General features: G+C 45.6%; 1 protein-coding gene across 1 annotated transcript in view; it reads left to right on the top strand.

Annotated features, from left to right (window-relative positions):
- The window catches only part of RTN1 (reticulon 1), a 119,664-nt gene that overhangs the window by 44,685 nt on the left and 53,235 nt on the right, over positions 1–21,744 (top strand). The window contains exon 2 of the mRNA XM_074820904.1: positions 20,958–21,695. Coding sequence (XP_074677005.1) covers positions 20,958–21,695 — 738 coding nt within the window. The remainder of the gene's footprint in view (positions 1–20,957; positions 21,696–21,744) is intronic.

The following is a 21,744-nucleotide window of genomic DNA, read 5'->3' as shown; positions in this document are numbered from 1 at the left end:
TCGAAAACATTATGTCAATGCTCTCAGTGATCTCTGGAGCAGGAGCATGAAAAAAAAATGTTTTTATTGAGGCCTGCTAGGTGAAGAAATAGCCAGAGGGCTGAGATAACCTGAGAGCAAGGAAGTTCTTTGGGAGGGCTGGGAACTGGAGAAGAAAGAGCCTGAGTAGGATTGATTTATAGGCAGTAAAGACCTCAGTTTAGCTTGTGAGTCACAGCTTTTTCTATTTGCTATGGCTTAGCAAAGCATGGGCTTATATTCTGGCTACTCCTGTGTTTTATGTTAAACATGCAATTAAGAAGTCTAAATAAGAACCCGTGGGCTCTGCAGAAGTAAGCAAGTTGGGGCAGATCAAGTCTACAGAGGTGGAAACTCCAGCACAAAGGTTGGAAGCAAGAGCAGGCCAACACAGACTAAGGACTGCAGCCTGTGTCCACCTGATCTTCCAGCCAGGGGTGCCACAAAACACTGAAGGCGTCCTGGGGTCTGAGCTTAGCATTTAACCTATCCCAAGTTAAATAATCTTGATGGGGAAAAGGGGCTTCAATTCCATGGTCTGAAGTGCTGAAATCCAGGGATGGTGATAAAATAGGCAGCACCCAGAAGATGAGTGTAGTGGGATGGGGAGCTTGCAAGTAAGCCCAGAGTTTAAGCGCCCAGCAGAGCTGAGGGCCTGATTTCCAGTTGTCTGTTCCCTGGATCTCATCAGGGTGCTGAAGTGACTCCCCTGGAGGTGGGCCAGGCTGCTTTAGCACCTCCTGGAGTGTGGGACATGAAAGCTGGCAAGAAACACAGCCCACAGCTTGCTAGTTATGGTACCACACTGGGTGATGGGAGACCCCAGCTAGCTGCTGTTGGCTTGGAGCTGGATATGGGCTGGGGATCTTGTCATGGGTGCTGGTGAGATACTGTCCAGTGTGATAGTTTATCCTGAGATGTATTTAACAAAATCTGACTGTGAATGTTACGCTGATCCCCTTTGCCCTCTGATGCAAGTGGGATAGAAGGAAGTAGGGGTGTGTGGGGGGTCTACAACCCCAGTGCAGCAGTGGATGGGCTCCCAGGATCTCCAGACAGGCAGTGAAGGTGAGAGTAGGCAATGTCCGCTTGGGGTGAATGTCCCCCTCTAAACCGTGCAGAGGTGTGTGGGTGCATGCAGGTCCGTTTGAGGGTCGGGGGCCAGGCAGGCAGCCCCCACTCTGCCTCCATGCTGTGTCTTCCTTGCCTGAGAGCTAGCAAAGGTGACTTCTCCGTGTGCCTGAGGAGATGATGCTGGGGTCACTGGGCCCTTCCCTGCAAATTAGGCTTGTGGCTTTGCCAGAAATGACATCACTTGTTAAGCAGATTTCTTCATTAGGAAGCTTTCTAATCTCAGACATGAGTGACACAGAAACCCTCCCCACCCTGCAAGCACTGAGGAAGCTGAGCTGCATTGCCAGTCTCTGCAGTACACTTTGCTTATTTATCATTCATGGCATCATGTTTGTTTTATGACAAATGAACTTAATCACGATTTTCACAGTGGAATACACAGGAATATACCCAGGATAACCATAGCTGCAGGTATAGAAAACCAAACTTAATTTAGAAAGGATATACAGGAACAGGCTAAGCAGCTGAAGAATTGAATTAATCTAAAAGACTCAGCTATATATAATTCTTCATGCTGGAACAATAGCCTCATGAGATAGGATAGTGCTCAGATTCTGCATTAAACTTTTTTCATATATGCTTAATGCTGAACCAAATCATTATCGTTATTTGTTGCTGAAAAGTGCATTTGGGTGTTGGGAATATGTTTCTTCCCCAATGTTGCAAAGTGGAGGAGGATAGGAATTGCATATCATTTATTAATGCTCTGCTCTGTTGTGGTCTTAATCTCAAACAGATGGGCCAGGATGCTCTGGCTAAAATTCAGTGTGAACATGCTGACTTGCACAGAGCTTTCCATTTCAAGTATGGCGATGGAGGGACTGGACCAGGGCACAGAGTGTGATGGTCATCCAGAAATGTGATTCCAGAAATTTTAGAGCTGAGAGTTAATCACTTCTGCTTGGGAGAGAAAGGGGTGTGCATGTAGGTGTGCGTGCACACATATGCATGCACACTTAAGGATATGCTTTGGAGTATAGTTTGGTTTTGATTCTTTGATATAGTATTTACTGTGTGGCCATGCTTGCCAGGGAAACTCCCGATAACTGCTTGCTTGATCCTGACAGTGCTGTATGCTTCCAATTTCTGCATCATTTCTGACCCTCATCAGTATTTTTTTTTCTTTCATGATACCAGAGCAGCAGAACTTATGATGGTTGAACTAAGAACAGTGCTTCAGAAAATAACCTACTGCTATCAGTGTATCTTCATGCTACTCTAGCCAAATAAAGTAATGGTGTGAGCTGTCTACACCACACTAAAATGGATTTCTGTGTGTAGAAACATCGTTAAAGAGTGACTTAAAGTACATGGCACTAAAGAAGAATTTAGGACAGAAAATAGAAGAAACTTCCCAGAGCGTGGCACCAGGCATCCTAGACTCTCCATGAGATTTAGTGTCAGGGTGTGGAGAGCTTTCCTTAGCAGACTAGAGACAGTAATTTGTTCAGTCTAGCAAAATAAAAGCTCCAAGGGAATGATTGCTTCCTATAAATATTTTCAAGGGGCAAAAGCCAGTGCTGACAGAAGAACTAATGGATGTAGGTTGGTGATGGATAAATCTAGGCTGGAAATTTAGGAGATTCCTATACACCAGAGCAGTCATGTCATGGACCAGTTTTCTAATGGGTGTAAGGAGTCAAAAGTCAAATTGCTTTTTAAGACAGGGGTTGGTGTCCTGAAAATGGCCCTTGTGATAGTGTTCACCATTGGGGAAGGGGATGGCTCTTAGTGATCCAAACATTCCCCACTTACAGCTTTACATTCTGTTGAAAACTGGTTCCTTTTCCTGTGAAGTGTCCTTAGAATGTATTGGAAAGCAGCAGGCTACCATGTGACTGAGCAGCTTGGCTCCAAAATTGTAACTCCTTGTTTTAAAGGTGTGGCTAGAGATAAATAGGATGGCCTTGTCTCATTTGATGACACCAAGAAATGCAGTCGAGAAGCAAGGTCATGGAGAAGCAAAGTCACGAGTAAAAAGGGTTTTGTTTCTGTGTTGCCCACATGGATTTGCATGGGGTGGATGACAGAGGAGTACCACAGGAGAGGCTGATTCCCATCTGGACACTTGTGTATTCTCCATTTTCTGCATCTGCATGATCCATTGAATTCACCCAGAACATGCTGCTCCAACCCTCAAGCAGCACTTCTGCACCTTCAAAGCCTCTCTCTGTGGCTGAGCCACAGCCCTGCCTGGAGCTCAGCACTGCTGCTTCTGCATTTCCACCCAGCTTCACTCTCCTGACATCCCCCTGTATTTCTGGCACACTCCTCTGGCCATGGGACACTGCCCAACCTGCTAAGTTTGTTAAAGCCATCTCTGCTACAGTCAGGACATCTGCAGCTCTGATCCCAGAGACTTTGGGAATGGACCGGAATTGGGAAACCTATCAATTTTTAAGGAAGAATCTGTATCTTCAGAAAGAGCAGTGAAGGGATTTGGGAGCCTCACATCAATTTAATGAGTATAAATTGTGCAGGCACTCAGTCTGATGCACATTACAGATATTTTTAGTGTTTGGACTCTCAGGAGGCTGCATCTCTGTCATCCCAACTGCTATAAGAAGCAATTGAATAGTCAGATTGCAGATGGACGAAAGTCTTATTTTGTTTTTACGCCTCATAAAAGTGAAGCCTCCAGTGCCATTTTATAAAATGTATCAGTGTCCTACTTAATACACTTCCAGGTGAATAAGGTAGCATAATTTAGGTAATCAGTAAAATATAGCCAAAAAGGGAAGGAACATGGGGGTAAACAGATAGAAAGATGCTTGTGTAAGTACTGCCAAACCTTGTTTTAGCTCCTGTCTCAGCTCATGGCTGTCCACAGCCACCTCCCAGGGAGGGGAACAGATGCTTTTCAAAGCAGGCTGAATGTACTGTATAGTATGGTCAAATTGCATGGGGCCTGGAGGGGGTCCTGGGATGGGGGGATAGAAATGGCTTTGGGCATCTCCATGTGCTACTACTCCATGCAGAGCTGGTGTCCCAAAGTGGAGTTAGAGCAGCCTTGAGGCAGGGCAAGTTATGTCGGCCTGGGGCAGCTCCAAGGGGAAGAAACTGGAGCTGATCTTTGGTCTGATTCAATCCCTGCCTGCCTTGTTGTCCTACCCAAGAAGGGATGAGTGGCTTTTACAAACTTCTGGGTTCTTCCTTCTATAACTGGATAAATTTACCTCAGCTGATGCTTATAGTGAGGGGCAGAGCAGCTGTAATATGCAGGGAACAGGACACAACAGCTTATTTGACTGATTTAAGCACAGAGATGACACTGGGGGGAAGGCTTAGCCTTAAATCAGCACATTTCTGCCTTAAGCTAATCCCCTCCCTGCCCAGTGTTTCATGCTGCAGCCATGTTAGCCAGCAATATCCCAGCCCTGCTGATGAGGATTGCAGCAGAGAGCAAAGCCTTCTGCCTCCCTGCTCCCTCCAGCAGCAGGTCTGCTCCGCCCAAGGGCCTCACACCTGATGTGGAACAAAAATAGCACTAGGCTGGTGCTGCTGAACCTGCTGCAGGCTGTTGTCCAGCAGACTGGTGCAGAGGGCATGGGATGGCAGTGGTGCAAGAAGGAGCATGGTCCAGGCAGCAGGACCTGCACAACAGCTCACATGTTGGCCATGTTCCTTTGCCTTTATGTACATGTTGCTCCTTGTGCCCTTTGTTGCTCCAGACTGGAAAAGCTTCTTCCCTGAAGGAAGGCAGGTAAAATGCCCGAGCCATGCAGGGCTCGTGGCCACCACCCCCTCGTTCACTCCCAAACATCCTCCTCTTCAGGGCTGTGTGCGCATCTGAGAATAGCTCCTTGCCACAGCCTCCTCTGCAGGAACGAAGTTATTTATTCATAGGCATTGGGTTTGCTCTGATAGTCTTTCTGAATTTATTCTAAAAAGAGATTCTCCTTGTGCCTAGCCCTTCCTCCAAAATGGAAGTGAGAAAAGCTCCTAGTGTGTTTTTGTATGTGGTTAAAAATAGTGTCCCAGAAATATATGATGGATAAACATGAATGAGGGAAGTGTAGATCAAATGTAGTAACCTTCAGACTGCACATACAGACAGGTATGTGTGTCTATCCTAGCACTTCTAAAATTTCTTCTCTCTCTTCTCACCCAGTTCATACTTCATCCTCTGCTTTCTTCTCTACTTCTCTTGTCCTTTGTTCCCATGACTTTGTTTTATTTTTTCTGCATCACTCTTCATTTAATTCTCACTCTGCTCTGCCTATTTCTCCACATCAGTGTCCTTTTTCCTCTCTGCTTTCCACCCCTCTCCCACACACACCTCATCTTTTTCCTCTCTCTCAATACCTCTCCCTGTTCTTAGCACTGAGCTCTTCTCCCTGCTCTGCCTCTTGTCTCTGCACCCTTTTTGCTTAATTCCTCACCTGTTTCCTTCTCATCATCACAACCCAAAATCTGTTGGGGATTCTCTGCCCACATAGTCCGTGGGGCAGGCAGATGCCAAAGATCTCTGGTGCAGTTTATCCACCTGGTACAGACCTGTCCAAAACCTATGTGTGAGGTTAAAATCTGTCTTGAGATCTACCTGAAAGATGCAGAGACTGGGTAAACTGGGCTGGGGAATTAAGCATGTTGCATCAAGGGGACCACCTGTGGTTAGGATGTGGTTAGCTATTTCTGCTCTCTCCCTCGAAGACCAATCTGACCTTGGTCTGCAGCTCGGGTGAGAGCCACCTGGAGATACCCTGAGCCAGGGTCCACACAAGAGATGGAGGTTCTCGATTCCCCAAGGCAGAGGGCTGACCTGGGTTACCAGCACAGCCTTTGGCTTGGGAAATGGGATGGCAGCCCAGGGAGGTGTTTTATTGCATCCTGGGTGTGCAGACTGAAACATTGCACCGGAATGGCTGTTTACACTTGTCATCTTGGTCAAAAGCCGGCATAAAATCCTTAAGCCTTTTTCTGATGTGTTTAAGTGGATGAAAACACTAAAAATGAAGAGTCTGCCCATATGTTGTGAGTGCCTTACGGTGACAACCTGAATGTTTATCCACATGAAGGCCCTTTCACACTGCAAAACAGTGTTAAATGGCTTCAGGGTAAGTAGAAGTCGAGCCAGTAAGGGTATAAATAGCCTGTTGGAAATACTCTTCATGCAGTCTCCCATCTCCAACTTCCCTTCTTTCTCCTGTTTCCAGTTTTTAAAAGAAGAAAATTAGTTGTCTTTGGGCTATTTCAGATGAGGCTGGGAGCTGTGTGGACCTCAGAAGCCCTTTTTGTGTTACAAGCCCACAGCTGATGTGGACATCTGCTGGCCTCATGGGCGGTAAGAGATGCAGCACCCAAGCCATGTGGCATTTGGATAAGAAGACAAATGCTATTTAAAACTTCCCAAAATTTCTAATTTATTGTGGAAAACCATTGCCTAATAAATTAGTTGTTTTTAACTGCTGAAACCCAGTTTTCCTCTTGGAAGAGGAGTTTAGTGGAAGAATGCAGTGACTTGTGTTTTATAGCAAGGTGCAGCGCGGTTCTTCCTCTGTCCAGTTGTCTCTGTCCACCTCAGCCCTGTACTGGCTTAATTTCATGTTTCCTAAGGAATGTGCACTGTTCCAACATTTAACATAAAAAAAAAAAGTTGATGATTCTTTTTAGTAAAAGGCAAATGTTCAGGAAGATCTACTGCAAAATTTAATCTCTGCAGGGTCATAATCTAAATTCCTGTGAATGATGGAGGGGAAAGGGGCTCTAATTTTCCTTGTTTGCTTGGGCTAACAAAAATACCCATTGCCTGCATTTACATTAGACCGTAGTTTGTTCATCCACTTCTGGAAAATGTGTAAGCAAGTTGGCTGTGAAGAAGCAGCTTCAAACAGCAACTGCCTTGAACAAGCAGCTGGGCTGGTTGGAAGTGGGGTGCACTTTGCTTTTTGCACTCCACAGCTCAGTGCTGCAACTGGTAGCACTGGGGAAAGATGGCTAATCCACCACCTGGATCATCTGCTGTTGGGAGCTATGGGGAATGGAAAGCTGTGCAGGCAAAGATGGCTCTTGCCCCTGCTGCACAACTCCTTCCAATAAATGGGATTTTGGGACAGTGATTTCTAATAATACTCAATAGGATGTTACTATAGCAACTATATGATGTGATGAATAATCTCATGGGCTCAGATCCAAAACGCTGGGAGCTAAGATGGGTCTGAGCACAGTTTAGGACTGCCTGTGAACTTTGGTCGTGCGGGTGCTGTGCCAAAGTGGTTGGACTTGGGAAGAAGATAAAAGGTGCTTCTCTGACTCTGAAGGGAGCCTCAGCCTGTTAGGTGTGGCTGGTGCGGGGTAGGGAAAATTAAGGCCAGCCTGCAGCGTCCCCCTGTATGGGCCACATTGAAGATGCTTCCACGAGGGACCCTGATGCACAGCATTTCCCTTTGATATTCAAAGTTTGCTGTAAATCAGATCTGACATTTAGCTTCAGGTCAAATTAAATTGATATGACCTGGAATGATTTTTATTGGTTTGTTTTTGTGTTTCACTTTTAAAAAAAACCCTAAATCTGTTGCAGCTCAGTTCCAAGCAGAATTGCTTCCCTTTAATTTTCTCTCTTGCCAAACTTCATCTGAAGTGCTAATGTACAAGAGGCAAAATTGGGCTATCAGCAGTGGTGCCAGAAAAAGACATCTGGAAGGCCCCCTCCCAGGGCAGAGCTGGAGTTCATTCCCTGCTAAGGCCCATCCAGATGTGCTGTAATGGAGAGATGAGATAGGGGCATGCCCTGTGCTCCCTATTCTGCTCCTCTGCCCTTTTCCATCAAGAAATACACCTTGACATGTAGCCTAATTTTATATCCTGACTTCAAGCCATTGGTCTTTTTCCTCCCATCCTCTAAGACTGTGACTAATTCTCTCCCTTCACTTATACTGGTACCTTGAGAGTATTTATAGACTGTGATCCCGCGCTCCCCCTCCCTTCCCCCTTCCATACAATATAAATGTATCTCTGTTATTCCTCCTCCAGACTGGTCCCAGGTGTCCTGCCCTCCAGTACTTACACCACCAGCATCTTCAGTAGTTTCTCTGCATCTTTCTGTGCTTTTTCTAAATGAAGAAAACAAACCACAAAAATACCTGGCTCCTGGTTTATCTGTGCCAGAAGACAAGCTACAGATAAACAGTGGGAATCTCTTCTCCCTGCCCTGCCCATCCCTGTATGGGACCTTCTTTGTTTTACACTGCAGGGTTAGTCCATGAGCTCTTATTTCTTCTGCTGTCTGTTCCTGGGCTGCCTCTCGCCTCCTTTCATGTCCTGCCTGGGTACTTTGTCATGCTTAGTCTGCAGCACTGCATGCACCCTTGCACACTGGGCTTCTGCCCAGGGAAAATATGCTGCATCCCTGAGCATGGTGTCATCTGCTGGTGCTTTTACACTACCCCGTCTGAAGTTTTTAATGCAATGAATGATTAGTCGGTATCTGAAGAATACCGGCACGTGAAGAACTCACTTCAGGATATCTTAGTGCCTTAATTCCCTTGTTAGCACTTTGTCCATTTGACTGATTTCCTGTTATGAGTTGATTACCAGAGAGGACTGAATGCCAAAAATATAAGAGAAAGTTAAATTTCCTACACTTGTTACTTTTCCTTTGCTTCCTAACACCAAGCCAAGAAGGCTATTATATATATTTTTTTTTTTTTTTTTTTTAAGCACAACCTAATACTTAATCTTAGCTAGTAGTCATGTTCTTCCAAATACCTTCTGGCTCACTCACTGTAGTAGACTCTCAAAATGGGCTTTTCTGGGAGGACATATTGCTTCACTTGCCCTGAAGTTTTCTGGATGTTCCCTTCTATCTCTTTGAAAACACATCAGAAAAACTGCTTGCCATATTTGTTTTTTCTCTTTAGACATCTTTATTATTTTGGCACAAACCTGTAGGTGAATCAGCAATATGTGCAGGGAAGTCCTGTCCAGAACTTGATCTAGAAGCTGCTTTCTTCTCAGACGAAGCACTCTACCTGGTGTATCTGCTGGGGTGGAAAGGTCCTTGTTCATGATTGTAGCTGCAAGTCTGACTGTCATGTAGCTGTCCTCCAAAAGTAGTTCATGCTAGAGCCTAAAGCAGGAGAGCTGCTGTGGAGGTCATGTATTTATCCTGTCTCTCCAAGCAGGAGCACCTCTACTGATAGCGTTCGAAAGTTACTTGTGTAACTGGTCTTAAAAACCTTTGGTATTTAGGACCTGAAACTGCATAGGAAACTGTTTCAGTGCTCTCTGCCTCTTCTAAGGTCAGGATGGCAGCAAAGTCAGACATTTTCAGGTTTGGTGTCTTAGATGTTTCACTAAGGGAAGGGACATTTTTTGGAGGAAAACAGACTTCCCTGTAATGGAAAAGCTAAGTTCTCATTGTAGCTTTTAATAGAAACCTTCTAGCAGATGTGGGTGAGGCAGTGGTGTGCAATAACCACTTCACAAGAACAGCTTCAGCAGCACCGTTGGCACATGGATGGGAGATTGGGCAGAGGAGGGGGAGCTCCCGCCTTCCACTGCAGCTTCCACAGTTACCTGGAAGCTGCCCCTTCCCATGCAGAGACTCTAGGAAAGCTGCACAAGGCATCATGATCTGGGTAATTATCCCCAGCTTTTCACTCGCGAAGCCAAACACCAGGCTGTGCTGCTGAACACAGAGAGAAGTGCCTGTCAGTGAGGTTGGTCCTGGCGCTGCTATCAAGCTGCTGCCCCCCTCCTGCTTTAATAACACACAGTAATTCCAGCAAATGGTGGGTTTGAATTAAGGTTGCTCTGCCACAACCTCAAAAGCTTTCTGCAGTGCAGCCTCTGCTGTCTTTAAATCTGCAGAAAACTGTGATTTAGCCACCAACTCTGACTGCGGGGAGCTAAGTCCCCTTGCAGACAGCAGAGGCGTGACTTTGCCTTGGCTTTCCTCTGCTCTTCCAGAAAAATGTTCGGCAGCTGTCTGCCCTAAAGCAAAGCAATTGCCCCTATCCCTGCCCCACTGGTTGCAGCAGGACAGAAGAGGGCCGGAGCCAAAGATACCCGTGTCTGAGGTTCCCTTATCCCAGGAAACAGTGGGTGAGTCTGTAGCGCTGCCCGTGGGGCTGCCTGTATGGTGTGCAGGTATAGAGTGGAGAGGAGCTGCTCCTTTCCCCTCAGTTTGGGGGTATCCAGGGGTGAGGAGCTTGCGGGTGACATCCAAGGTGTCTTTGAAAGGTGCTCAAAGACAAGCCAGCCTGTTGACCAGGCCCCAGCTCACCACAGAGGTCCCATATCACCCCTCCAAACCTTCATGCTTTGCAAATGGAAAGAGATAGCTGCTGAGTAAGGAAGGAGCAGGAGCTTCTCCTGGGCTTTCAGGGCGATAACCTGTGCTCCTTGAAATCTTAATTATGCCTCTACTCAGAGTACAGACTTCAGACTTGCTGGCTGGTCTCGTGGGTGGGCAAATATTTTTGGTGTCACGTATTCACAGTCAGGAGATGGAGGGGTTTGTAGTTGTATTGGTTCTTCACTAAAGTAGAATGACGGGTGGGATAAGTCTAAAAACGTCCTTCGGGGAAGTGAGATGTCTGGGGAGGATTTTTTCTGTCTCTGCTTGGAGTAAACTCATCTTTTACAGGAGAAGAGACATAGTGGCAGGTAAATAAAGGAGAGACCTTGAAGGCAAGGACATTTCTAACATTAGTTATAGCACATATGGCCCGATCCTCCTTAAGCAGAAGCTGGAGCCAGCGGGTTGATGCTGATTTATGACTGCAGTGGCTCTGCCCCACATTCTGCACTACTTTGAGAGGTTTAACTTTTAATATACTTTTGAAAACTTTTTGATTGACTTTCAGATGCACCCTTAGTGCTCCCACCTTCTAGAAATAGAGAGAAATCACTTTACATGCAAATAAACTACATTAGTGCTTGGGTTGGAGCCTGCTGCCTCACCTGCCTCAGCAGAACCTCCCAGCTGCTCTATTTTTTTTAATTATTTTTTTTCTAAAATCTTTTTTGATGCTGCTCATATTTCCTCACTCCTCCTTGATGTTACATATTCTGGATCCTACTCAATGTTATACAGGGTCTTTTCTCCTGATGTTTCTATTGCTGCCAATAAAGGTAGACACCAGGAGCCGGCATATGCTGGTCCTCTGGTCTTTCTGGCACAGGTCATGTTGCAATGGGAAAATGCTGGGTGAAAAGGGAGTTAGATGGAGATTTTTGAACTCTGTCTCTGCCTGTATCAGCCGTACGCCGCTGTATCCTCTCTGACCTAGATTTCCCTGCTGTCCCTTGGGCATTAGATTTGATCCTGATTTGTGGCCAGTAATGCCTTGTCTTCAGACACTGTTTGTGGGCTCCCAGGGTCTCGTACTTCCTTCCCTAGTGACAGTTTTATGCAGGTGTAACTCTAGTGTCTTTGGTGGAGTCACTCCTGATTTACTCCAGCCCTCAGTGCCTGACAGCTGGTTTTCTCCCTGAATTACCATGCCTGACACATTGCTGTAGGTGTTATGCATTGTCACAAAATTAATTTTCCTCTCGAGAGCCCTCAGTGATTCCAGCTGAACTTCATTGCAATTGTTGCTTTGTCTCCCTGGAAGATTCATGCCACTGGGGTAGCTTCAACCCTGGGGGATGGGGAGCCAAGCCCAAGTGCAAGGCGACCCTTTCTTCCTTTTTTTCCTCATTTTTTAACAGCTGGATTTCAATGAGATGTGGTCAGATGGCATAGAGAAAACTCAGCAGTTCCTCCAGATGTGTATCGGACTCTCATTCAAAGACTCATATTTCAGCAGAAGCCCTTCTCCAGTGCTGGCTTTTACCTCCCTGATGATGAGCCCCCTCTTCCCTGGTGTGGAAGAACCTGAAGCTGTAGGGCAATGATTTCTGTCCCAGGTTTATCGCAGCATCAAAAGTGGCTGGCACTGGCATTTTTCTCTTTTCCAGGCTAAGTTTGAATCTGCAGCTGCATGGCTATGGATTGTCTTAATAGCAATCATGTGAAGCTAAATTTAAAAGTAATGGAGATGCAGCAAAGGTGGGGCTGGATGTGCAGGAGGTGGCTGTGGCAGAGCCCTGGGGTGGAGGCTGGGGAGGGGAAGAGGGTGTTTCTGCAGGGGGTATTGAAAGACAAGCTGGTTTGAGTTTGGAGAGTGACTGACTGCTTTGTAGCAGTCTGGGGGTAAAAACAGTGAATAGCTGAATTTCCTAAATCATGTTTGAAATGTGATATAGGTATTTTAGAATTTATTGATGAATGAGACTTAGCCAAACACATCCAGATTTTGTGAAATACTTTGGTATCTGGTGTTCTAAGGGGAGTTGAGCCCCATTTTAAGTCACTGAAAAGCATGATTTAGGTGCTAATTCACTTAGTGCTTGGAGTATTTTTGCCATGGGACTTGCTGGAGTTTGATCATTCCAGGGGCAATGTGACTACAGCGAAATAAGAATGAATTATTCTCATAAACAGGATTTAATTATCCCTAGCAAAGTGCATTTGATAGCACTTAAGCCAGTACCATAGTGTCGCTGAACCCTACCGCAGAGTCATGTTACTCTTATCACAGGAGTGAAAACCTGCTTTTTTCCTGCACCAGATTTTGTTAAAACTTACTAGAAGATATTTGTATCCTTTTTTGATAATTTTGAAAATCTGCAGCTGCACTCCTAGCAGGAGCATTTGCAACTTTACACACATTTTAAACAGTTTTTGTGCTTCTCTCAGGACTCTTTTTTTCAGCATTCATGATTTTTCATGCTGTCTGGAGCACTGGGGAGGGCTGTCACGGACCTTATAGCAGGGTTTTACTGCCAGGTCAAATTGGAGCTGAGACCATTTATTGAAGCTGAAAGCCTGGAGGGCATGTGGGGGTGGGAACTGCTGAATCATTTACTGTGGGTTCACTTTGCACACTGGCTGGTTGGCTTTGGGGGACCTGCTGAGCATCCCCTGTCAGATGCTGTGAGCTCTGTGGATGTCCATGGGAGCTGAGGATATTCAGTATCATCAAACCAAGCTCCACTCCTCTGCTTGATTTGGCTTGGTCTGGGGTATACTGCGACACCCACAGTGCCTACTCAGCAGCAGCAAAAAGGTGGACCCCGGTATCTTGTCGGAGCGGTGCTGGCAGGGAGACAATAGCTGTTGTGGTGCAGAGCCCGCGACAAAAAGAAAAGATGCTGTTAATAGCCTGCTGGGATGACGGTGCTAGCAGCGCAGTGCGTCCTGCGTTCCCCAGAGTGGATCTGTCTTAATCTTATTAAACGCTCATCAGTGTTTCCTAAACATCCCTCCCGCAGATGGGGCTGTAGCACTCAGCAGCTGAGCCAGGACCTGATCTGTGCCTGCCCAGTTTTTGGAAGAAACTAGAAGTCGGCTGGGCAACAGGAGAAACCCCCAGGCAGGGTCCTGGGAAGCCACATGGAAGAACCATGCTTTGGTGTAACATGATGGTGACCTGACACCGGCTGCTGGGGGGATTGTCTCAACCAGGCGGCCCCCAAACTGAAGCTTCCAAAAGTGTTAGGGCCTTCAGAGGTTGGAGCCTGAAAGCAATTTGTCTCCCCTCTCCAGCCTCTGTGCTTATGAGGAGGTGGTGAGTTGATAAAGGATGCTCATCCTCAGCCACCAAGGTTTTTGGGGCCTTGGATCCCTGCGGACCCCATATATTTAGCACATAGAGGACTGACATGGGGGAGCCCTGGAACTGGAAGCTGCAATGCCTGCTTACAATAGACAGCTAAAGCACTGAGACTGGAGGCTGTACTAACTCATATCCTCTGCAAATTGACCTGGAGGAGGGGTTTTACATGCATCAAAGCATATCATTAACTTGTTTGACTTTAGGCCTTGCTTTCCATCTCAGGTGAGATGAATCAGAAGTCGCTCCAATGAAGTCAGTAGGGTAACTGCTGTGTAAACAGAATTAAACCTGTTTTTTCCACCCTGTCCTTTTGCCCTCCTACCTGTGCAGGAGACAACACCTGCCTCTGTATGGCAGTGTTTCCTCTGGCTTCTGCAAGATCTCAAGGGGAAGGATGAATAACTTGCACAGCTGATGCCCTGACTCACTCCTGTCCCCAGAAGCTAAGGCACAGAGCTGTCAGCTGCTCTGAGACAGCAGGAAGCAGCCACCTTGCTGCTCTGAGTTTCCCCAACACGTTGGGGACCCATGCAGAGAACCAGAGGGAAATAATAATAGAATAGGAGGCATGTATCCTTCCAACACATCCGGTTTTCTTATAGCATCTATTGGGTAAATGAATCCCAGAATTACTTTTGGAGTGTGGCCATTCATCTTTGCAAATGCTGTGACTTGACGAGTTATATTTTTCCTGCAGTCAGGAGGAAAAGAAGTTGCTAACCTGTAAAGTGGGTTTGCAAATCCTGAGCTAAAACAAAGAGCACCATCTCCTGGCAGCTGGGAATAGCTGGCACTACTGCCAGGCATGCACGCCTAGTTGCAGATCTCTTGCAAGCAGCTTGCTGCTCTCTGCATCTAACCTACAGCATCTGGAGGTGGGGTAGCGCAGGGCTGATAGCTGGCTCTGGCTATCGAGAAAGTCTAATTCAGGGGAGACCAAGAGCTGATTTAGTGGTGTTATCCACAGCACGGTGATGGCTGCACTTGGCATGAGGGGTCTCAGTCATCAGGGTTTCATGCTCTACTTGAGTTGGCACACAAGTGCTCAAGTACTTTTGATTTTGCAATGGATATTGAAGTGTCTTGGGTTAGAAAGTTCATGGAGAAGGGTCTTGCAAAATTGAGGGCATGGCTCCCAAGTGGTACATTCATCCCTGGGGGTAGCCAGCATACTTCGAAACATTGTGTGATTTGGCATGGGGCTGAGAGATGCCTCTGCCACTCGTGCAAGCTGCCATTGCTGCTGCTGGGAGGGATGCTAGCAAAGGACATTTGGAAATCCGTGGGGCTTTGCTGAGGTTTGAATTGGACTTGAAATCAAGCAGAGAGGAAGAAACAGCTTGGTCTGGATCTAAGAAGACAGGGTGTGCTTTGAATTTGGAGATAGACTTGGGACTGCTGGTCCATGTGGGAACTGTAAAGAGATGTGGAAAAGTGGTAGAAACACTGAACATCTGTATAAAGATGTATATGACTACAAGTTATAAAGTTGTATCTGACTAGAGATGAGAACATAGTAAGGCAGTATAATGTGAGGTTTAAAAAGGAGGGCAACTGAGTTGGGAAACTAAAAAGAAGCAATGAGACATCATGTATCAGGGTCAAAAAATAGGAAATAAGAAAAAGAAATAAGAAAAACAAGAAAAGAAAGTATTTCCCTTTTTTCCTCCTTTTTAAGGATAAGTTAGGAATACAAAGATGCTGAGGTCAAGCACAGGCTTTTTGCTAGTGGCTGATGACAAAATTCTAAATTTGGTACAGAAAAGGCAGGACTGTTTAATAGCTACTTTTGTTGTGTATTTGGAAGAAAGCAGGAAGATGTATCTACCTGATGGTCATGGATGAACAATAAAAGTGAAGGAGAGGCTGGAACATAAGCTGCTGATGTGGGGCTGGGAAACACGGTCTGTGCTGGTCATCAGAGAGGACCCTGAGCTGTGGTTTGATCTCCAGATGCAGTTGTTTAGGTGGTAGCAAGCTGTAAGCAATGGGTCTCTCCTGCATCGCTGTCAGTTACAGTGGGACGCCATGATGGCTCCTTGGGTTTAGACAGTCTTGCTATGAAATCAGCCTTTCTAGGTGAGGTAGTAATTATAAAATAAAATGCTTGGCAAAGTGCTCAACTGCCTCCTTGAGCCTTTAAGACAATATAGGATATCTTTTTAAGAGCCAGGCTTTAGTCTGAGTGCTGAAAGAAAGTCACTACATATGCCTGAGCTCTGCAGTGCCTTTGGGAGTCTTGGATCAGAGCAGAGTTGCTGTGCTGGAGAATGCTTGTGACTCAGTTTTGGCCTTTTTATTAGCTAAAATCTCTGACACCTGAAGGGCCAAGGTACTGGGGAGTGACACGTGGCCTGAGAGACTCACTAGCATCACTTGGGGCCAGTCAGACAAGAGTACTCCCCTTGTTTATGGGACTTTGCTCATTATTATCTCTAGTCCATAAATTATCGCAGGTCAGGGGCTGTCCAAACAGGACAAGGTGGACCTTGTCACCAGGAGGCTGTGATCTGCAAGGACACAGGAGAGAGCTGGGGAGACCCTGCTTCTGGGAGCTAGCAGCCCCACAGCACTGGGGTGCGGTAACAACTCCTGAGGCTCAATATCCAAAGCAAAAGTCAGAGCTTGCTCACACTATTCTGCTTTTGTCTGAAAAGGTTGCTGAAATCTGGATTCGTCCAGTTGCAACCAAAGATTCTTCCTCTTCTCAGTGCAGCTCCAGGCTCTAAAAATAGCATAACTAAAGATTAGTTCCCCCCTCCTCTTCTGAAAAAATTAACAATTCTGAGGAATCACTGACACACAATAAATACTGAACCTCACGTTGCGGGGTTGCCAACAGTTCTGTAGAACTGAAATTTCATGTCCTTCTCTGTCGGTCGGTGCCATTGAAGGTCACCAGAGTTGCATGTGAAGATTAAGAAAGACAAGTTAACATGAAAGCTGGTTATTTTATTGAAAATTGAGTACAATATTCTGAAGTGATCAATTTTAAGAAGACTGAGCATACTCTAGTTTGGAAAAAAAAATCAGTTTTACTTAATTGAGCTCTTTTTCTTGTCTGTTATTCTCAGCTAACTTTGTTTCCTCTTCCAGTGTGCTGCAGCAGTTCAGCTTGCATTGATCCAAATTGGGCTTCAGCTGCCTTTCTTAAATTAAGAGTTACTCTGCATGGAACCAATGATTTCTAAATTATTTCCTGTGTCAATTGCTAAATAGCTCTAAATCCAGTGCTGTAGGAGAGGATTTCTGGAGCATTCACTTACTTATTCTGAGGAAACAAAACAGTCATTTTCAATTTTTTTTTTTCTTTACAGTTGATGAAAACACATGTAACTTGCTGAGCATCTCAGCTGTGCTCAAATGATTGAATCAGACCCATTACTTCTTAGCTGGTCGCAGGAAATGAAATTATTTCCCGAGGGCTCATATTACAAGAAAGTATGACTGTTACTCTCAGGCACTGAATAGCTCTGCTTTACCTGAATTGGCAGGCAAGTTTTTGGGCACATTTGAAGGAAATCCAGATTAAAAAAAACAACCCTTTGTAACAAGGGCAAATTCAGATCTGATACTGCCATCCGTTACCAATGCTATTCAAGGCTTCTCCTTCCCACGGATATTGAACTAAATAAACTTAAAGTCAGAGAGGGCATTGCTTAATCACCAGGCTCTGAATACACTATTCTTCAGCAAAAATCTCAGCTATTATAGGTTTCCATGTCTTTAATAGCCAGCCTAATAGCTGATAGATTCACACTTCCTAAATAAGAGGCAGTTTTACCAATGGCTTTAAATCATTCCCTGTGGAAATAGACAGTTGTATTAAATCCTAGTAATTAGGCAATTTCAGCTGTCTTCAGTGCTTCTGACTCTGCAGTTGCCTTGAGAGTTGGGATCCCCATATGTCCTGCTAATGTGAACCCTCTCTCTACTCACACATGCGCATAGACATGCTCACATACCCTTTAACTCTTTGTCTTCCTGCTGAACCCCAGTAAGAAAGGCATTTTCTGGTTTTGTCATTTGCAAAACCACTGCAGAAAAAAAAAAAGGTTTATGATTGACATTCAGTCCATTTAAAATCAGCTCTTGTGTTAACATCTGCTACAGCACTGGTTTTGAACTATTCGAAAATGTGATTCTGCAATGACCATTTCAGGGTTATTTTTTCTTTCTGCTGATAATGTAAAGAACAGGATTAGATTTTCCCAGGCCCTCTTTATCAGAGTGGCTGTCCTGCGAGCCCTCCTGGCTTGCTGTAACTGCTGCTATGAAGCACCTGACACAAATGCATTAGAAACCCTTTCACTGCTCTATTGATCAGCATTACTAAGTGCTGCAAATGCATGTGCATCTGGCTCACATATACTGTGGACAAAGCAGAAATGAAAGCTGCAAACAGCATCCATAAATATTGCTTTGATGGTGACTTCAATCTCCTCTATGTTTGTTCTCCCTCTTTATTAGCAATAGTGGGATATTTGTAGAAATGGATTTTTGCTCACTGATGGTGGTGTGACTGTATTTTTTATGAGCACCCAGAGCAGAAAGTATTGCACAGCCATCTTGAGCTGGTCCAAAGCCACTCAGAATCAATGGGACTTTTCTAGTGAATTCGGTGGGCTTTGGATCAGGCCCAGCAGGCACCGAGGAATCATCTAATGAAAGAGCAGCCCTGAAACCCCATGATTTAGACAGCCACTCACCCAGCACAAATAGTAAATTACAAACAGCAGATACTGGCAGCAACAGGCATGAATAGTCTGTAGTCAGCAATTCACAGCCTGAAATATGTTGGCATAAACAATGCATCAGATAATTCCAGCTAACCAACACATTTGTGAAAATCTAAGCCTGTTTATGGATAATTTTCAAAAAGGCAAGTTCAGCAAGAAAAATATTTGCAAGAAAAAGAACCTATCCCTCTTTGCTTACTGATCATTTAGAAATATTTTTGGGGTATAAGCTGTCCTTGCAAGGCACTGGATGACCTCAGGTAGGACCTGATGTGGGTGCTGGGCAGCCCAGCTTAGCCCTTATTCTGCTTTGGTTTCACTGTGGTTTTCTGCTTAGGCTCCATTCTCACGTACCTTTGCTGATGAGACTGAGTCATTTGGAGCAGCGGGAATGAGAGCTGCCTGCAGAGTTACAAAAGGATCTTGCAGCCCAGAGTGAGCTGGTGGGAAAATGGAAGGTGAAATTTAGAGTAGGTAAATGTAAAGTTACATCGCTGGAGAGGAAAAAAAGGTCTCAAATTCACATGTGTAGGAAAAATCTCCACAGTGACCTCTGAAACAAGATCTTGGCTTGATCATAAATATTTCTATGAGAAGTTTTATGCAGTTCTCTGTAGCGGTGAGAAGAACAAACTAAAGGCTGGGAATGACTGGGAATGGTGATGATAATTTTCCAGCTGCTATCTACAGCAGCCCTTGCTCTGTGCTCTCGTATGGCAAAGGCAGCTGCCACAAATCCCTGGCCGTGGGCTCTCGGGGTGCAGGGATGGAGCTGCTGTCAGCATCATGTGTGCAGTAGCAGATTAGCGGTGAGGGCTGGCGGAGGAGCAGCAGCACCCAAAGTCAGTGAGGATGGACACACAGGAGCAGGTAGCATAGGTAGGCTGAAAAACAAGGTGTGGCACTTTTGTGTTGCTTTTTCCCTATGATTTTTCCCTCCTTGTAAAAAAGGAGGAGCATGCTGTTCCCACCTGAAAGGCAGTCCAGGGAAGAGAAGTTGCTTGCAAGTCATCATAGCAGTGAGCGATGCAAAAATATGGTTAGGGAAATGGTCCTTCTGCCTTTGTGCAGGGCTTGGGTTGTGCATGTCAAATCCACTGAAGTTGTGCAGTACAGTAAAGCCTGCAGCTACACACTGAACATTGATAAGGGGAAAAAAATTGCTTCAGGGCTCACTAAATGAGCTGCACGTGCCTAATGCATGGAGAGCTGTGGGAAAAAATAGTTGCGATGGTATTTAGAGATGGTATCATTATGTATGTGCAAGGAGAAAGAAAATAACCAAATGCAAGTAGCTCAGGAGCTTTCACACTGACATTTCCCAGCTTTTGGCTTTGAAGCTGCAGCAATGTCCCTTTAATATTATTGTTAAGTTTACATTTTGTGTGGCAGCCCAGGACACGGCAAGTGTGGAGCAGAGCAGGAGCCCCACATCCCTTGCAGGGTGATGAGCAGGGGTCGGAGAAAGCCGGCCAGCCTCTGCGATGCAGCGTGCGTCAGCGCACAAGCAGTTAACAGGCTACCGCCCTCCTATAGGCACCAGCTCCTACAGACATTAGCTTTGTTCCTTTACATCCCTGCTCCTTCAGGCCCTATAAAAATTTGTCCTCCCACCTCCCTCATGGGGGATCTTGCTGTTCCTGTCATCGAGCTGTGCTTTATATTAATGCTGCAAATAGAGAGTGACCATTGTTTGTAGTTTAATTAGCATCATCCCCAGGAACTTCAAGCATGACAGAGGGAATTAGAGGCGGTGTATGAAAATGATGCATGGGCGTGGGTAGAGGTTTAACCACTTTCATGCCGGCTTGCTTGGTAGGTGATGCACACAGGATACAGCTTTCTGGGCATGTGGAAATCACTAAATGAGGATGTTTAGTCTCTACCCTGGTGTTTCACAAATTTAGGGTGACTACTCTTAAAAGAGAAAATGAAATATAAAGCTGCCTACCACTTTCCATCTTAATTTCTGTCCAGCAGAATTTTTTTCTTAATGAAAAGTTTCCTTAAGGTGAAACGCCTCCATTTCTCTGTATTAAGAAAAAAAAAAATCTTTTTGCTCAGGATTATTTTTGTATTGGACATTAGATTTTTTATTTTTAAGGATATTGGATGGTGAGCCCCTGAGTCAGATTGTGAGGGAGGTTGTGGGCTTGCCATCACTGGACATTTTTATGCACAGGCTGGGCAAACATTGGCAGGGAACTCTTAGCAGCTATCAGGATCGTTACAGCTATTTTAAGGTAAAACAGCAGCTGGAGGCCTTGTCTGACAGATGTGCCATTATGTTACCCAAAGGTATAGTAAGAGACAGTCCCAAAGAGCCTGCAAACAAAGCCAAGCCTGGTGCACAAACCAAATCTAAAATTGACAGGGAGTGAGTAGGGCTTTGTGGAAAGATCGGTGCATTCACGCACTTGTCTCTTCACTGTGCATCATTTTTGTATCTTTGCTTTAGGTGTCACAGCCTCGTCACACCTCTTTGACTATGGCTCCACGGCCAACGGCGGTGACAGCTCCTTCTACACCTCTCTGATCTCGGACGTCCACTACACCACCCCGCGGGACTCCACCTATTTCACGGGCATTTATCAGCAGGAAAATAGCCCCATTCCCTGCTCAGGCAGCACAGAGGGGTTTAATACGCTGGGGCATCCTGTTCAAGATATAACTGGGTTTGAGTCCCGTGGCTTGTTTAGCTCAGATTCAGGAATAGAGATGACTCCTGCAGAATCTACTGAAGTTGATAAAACCTTAGCAGATCCCATGAAAGTAGAAGCTTATAAATACATGGACATAAGTAGATCAGAAGAAATAAAATACCAAGAAAAACATGACCCCGACTCAGAAGATGAGAGCCCAGGCCTTATCGATAAGTACCGGGGAGTACCCACCAGGTCCAGCCACATTGCTGAACCTCAGCGGACGGCTTCAGAGAGCATGAAGGCAGCCAAAGAGCAAGACCCACTTGAAGACACAAGGTTTGGAGATCAGCACAGTTCTTCCGTGGTTACAGCCCCCGTCAAGATCACGCTCACTGAGATAGAAAGCGCCAGGGAAGTTGCCAGCAAAGAGTCGAGCCCAACTCAGCCAGAGACCGGCTTGAAGCCAAGCCATGAGGTGGTACCAACAGTGACAGTGTCGGAGCCAGAAGATGACAGCCCAGGGTCTGTCACGCCACCGTCCTCTGGCACAGGTAATACCAGTGCATGGCACTGGGTTTTTTTGGTATTCAGAGTGGTTGC

Source organism: Strix aluco, chromosome 4 (assembly GCF_031877795.1).
Source record: "Strix aluco isolate bStrAlu1 chromosome 4, bStrAlu1.hap1, whole genome shotgun sequence".
NCBI classification, from domain to species: domain Eukaryota; kingdom Metazoa; phylum Chordata; class Aves; order Strigiformes; family Strigidae; genus Strix; species Strix aluco.
Note: the sequence above shows the minus strand (reverse complement) of the source record. Positions and strands in the feature narration are given on the sequence as shown.